This window comes from Mastomys coucha, unplaced genomic scaffold (assembly GCF_008632895.1).
Source record: "Mastomys coucha isolate ucsf_1 unplaced genomic scaffold, UCSF_Mcou_1 pScaffold5, whole genome shotgun sequence".
NCBI lineage: Eukaryota > Metazoa > Chordata > Mammalia > Rodentia > Muridae > Mastomys > Mastomys coucha.
In genome coordinates this window covers 114,815,147-114,817,961 of record NW_022196911.1, presented here as the reverse complement: position 1 = coordinate 114,817,961, position 2,815 = coordinate 114,815,147, and the positions used below count along the sequence as shown (strand labels likewise).

The following is a 2,815-nucleotide window of genomic DNA, read 5'->3' as shown; positions in this document are numbered from 1 at the left end:
AAAAAAAAAAAACCAACCAGCAACCAACCAGCAAGGACAACAGAAACCCTCAGAGTAGTCTAACCTTGGCATTAGCGCCAACTCTCAGCACGCAGAGCTGTACCCAGATGCGCAGAAAGGGGAAACTCGGTGCTCACGTCGACCTGGTGACTCTCCCCAGGAAAGGCCGAAGGAGGTGGCAAGATGCACATTACCCTCTGTGACTTCATTGTGCCCTGGGACACGCTGAGCATCACCCAGAAGAAGAGCTTAAACCACAGGTACCAGATGGGCTGTGAGTGCAAGGTGAGCAAGATCTGCGACGTTGCCCCTCCCCCATGCCTCCTCACCCCTCCCTGAGTGCTCACCCCTCCTCCGTGCCTCCTCACCCCTCCCTGGCTTGTCCATCACAAGGTGTCCAAGTGGAATGGGGATGGGTCTTTGGCTTCTCAGCCCCTCAGGATAATGAGTCCTGGTTTGGGAATGAACTCTGTGACCGTAAGAGAGAAAGGCCGTCTGCATGGAGATAGAGCCTTCGCTCCCAGATCCCCAGAGAACCCTGGATTTTGTCCCTGACAAGAAATATTTGCAAGATAAGGGGTTGTGGGGTGGGACAAAGCATATAAATTAATCCACATGACTGGCGGCTCCTAAGAAGAAAATCTCTAAGGAAAGGAGATATTTGTGAGGAGAATACAGTCCTGGAAATAGTTTCCTACCATGTGCAGGCATCAACATTGTGTGTCCAAGAACACAGGTTCGTTCCCAACATTCTAGACTTCCATGCACGAGTCTCTCTGTAAATGTGGTGTTGAGAATTCTGGGGGCATTTGCCTGTCATCTCAGAATCTGCTCAGAGGTGGCACTAAGCAACATTGCAGATGCACACATGCTTAGATGTGACCAAAAAGGGTGGGATTTATTCCCAGATTTGGGGGTGGTGTCAACTGCAGGGAGCCACCCTGCCCATGGCCCAGATGCTTTGCCCTCAATATGCATCACTGGATAGCCAGCATCCCTTCTGCTACCAGGAGTGAGTCCGGACTGGAAGCTGCCCGCAGAGCTGTGTGCTACAGGCCTGGGCCAGCTGACACTTTCTGGTGCTTCCTCCCCTTCTGGCTGGTGTTTCCCATCATTTGGTTATCAAAGGTGTGATTCTAAACCCAGGTGGCCAGCCGAATACAGGCCAAGCATGGCTCCACTGAGCCTGGCACCTCAAAAGTGAACACTAATTGGACGTGATTATACACCCCATTCGGGAGGCTGAGACAGGATTGCTGGGTTTGTAATCCACCTGAACTTTAGAGTGAGTTCTTTGCCAGACTGGGCTACAGAGTGAAATCCTTTCTTCAGAAAGTAGCTCCATTGAGAGAGTCCTTTCTGGCACACAAGAAGCCCTGGGTTGTCTCTAGCGCCACATACACCAGCTATGGTGTGGTACATTTCTTAACCTCAACGGTTGGGAGGGGAGAGCAGGTGGTCTCAGATTATCCTTTGTTACGTAGAAACTTCTAGGCCAGCCTGGGTCTCAAGAACAAATCAGCAAAAACAAGCTTCTTTCTTGATCTCTGCATGGCTAGAGGGGGACACTCTCGAAGCTCCATAATCCTTTGTCAAAAAAGCTAGTGACCCGTTGACCCACGCAGGTGCTTTAGAACAAGTATGGGCATTACTTGGGCCTAATCTGTCTCCAGTGTGATGGCTGTAGTTTCAGGAGGGCCTAAGCTGAAACCATCAAAGGGATGGGGTAGACCAGATGACCCAAAGCACAGGCGCATCTGGCACACCAGAATTATATAAGCAGGTAGGTACACTGGTTTCCCCTAGGCCTGTCCTCAGACATAGTACAGGAACACGGGACTCAGCAGGACTACTGTCTTTGAATACCTTTAGTAGGTTGTGTTCTGGAGGTACCCCAAGTACCCTTGGCCCCACTTGTTCCTTGGTCCAAACTAAACCTTCCCGCATGTGTCCCTCCAGATCACTCGCTGTCCCATGATCCCATGCTACATCTCCTCCCCGGATGAGTGCCTCTGGATGGACTGGGTCACAGAGAAGAGCATCAATGGGCACCAGGCCAAGTTCTTTGCCTGCATCAAGAGAAGTGATGGTTCTTGTGCGTGGTACCGCGGGGCGGCACCCCCCAAGCAGGAGTTTCTTGACATCGAGGACCCGTAAGAAGGCTGACAGAGCCCCTGCAGCCAATTGAAAAGCCTCTGAGGGTTTAGACTGGTCCAGCTTTGACATCCCTTCCTGGAAACAGCATGAATAAAACATCAATCATCCAAGTGGGTTCACGATAGTGTGATTCTGCCCCCCCCCATTTTCCCTAAACATGGTTGTGGGTCTGGAGGGACAGGTGGGCCAGGGTCCCTGCCATACCCCCTCCCTCTGCCAGCCTGAGCACTGTGTGTCTCAGCCTTTGATCCTCGGTACAGGCAGGAGTGGAGCACAGACTTTTTACCGGGCCTCTCTGGCACTGTCACATGCAGCAGACAGATAGCATTAAGGGTCCCCTAGCGCTGTTAGGGCAGAGCCTAGGAATGTGCATTTTGCGGAAACTCTTTAAGGTTGTGAGACTGTGTAGCTGGTCTACCAGGTCCTTTTCATCCTGAGAGGGACATGTCCCTCCATTTTCTGCAGAGGCCACCCCTCTGGCCCAAGGTCTCTGGCCCTTGGAAATGCTCCCCACCCCTCCTGCACCTGGTATAAACCTCCAACCAGCGGTTCATTTGTCTAGGAGGCCCAGTGAGCCCCATGAGTCCACAGACTTCAGTGAATGGAAGCCCTCCCCCCAAGCCATGTTTCTGGCTTCAGCCAAGTCATTTCTTCCTTC

The 2,815-nt window shown here is 52.1% G+C and overlaps 1 protein-coding gene across 2 annotated transcripts in view; it reads left to right on the top strand.

Moving 5' to 3' along the window:
- Timp2 (TIMP metallopeptidase inhibitor 2) overlaps positions 1–2,267 on the top strand; it is a 53,191-nt gene extending 50,924 nt beyond the window's left edge. For both annotated transcript variants that reach the window (XM_031350761.1, XM_031350764.1), the window contains 2 exons: positions 161–285; positions 1,960–2,267. In XM_031350761.1, coding sequence (XP_031206621.1) covers positions 161–285; positions 1,960–2,157 — 323 coding nt within the window. In that variant the 3' untranslated portion in view covers positions 2,158–2,267. The remainder of the gene's footprint in view (positions 1–160; positions 286–1,959) is intronic.
- Positions 2,268–2,815: the final 548 nt, after the last annotated feature.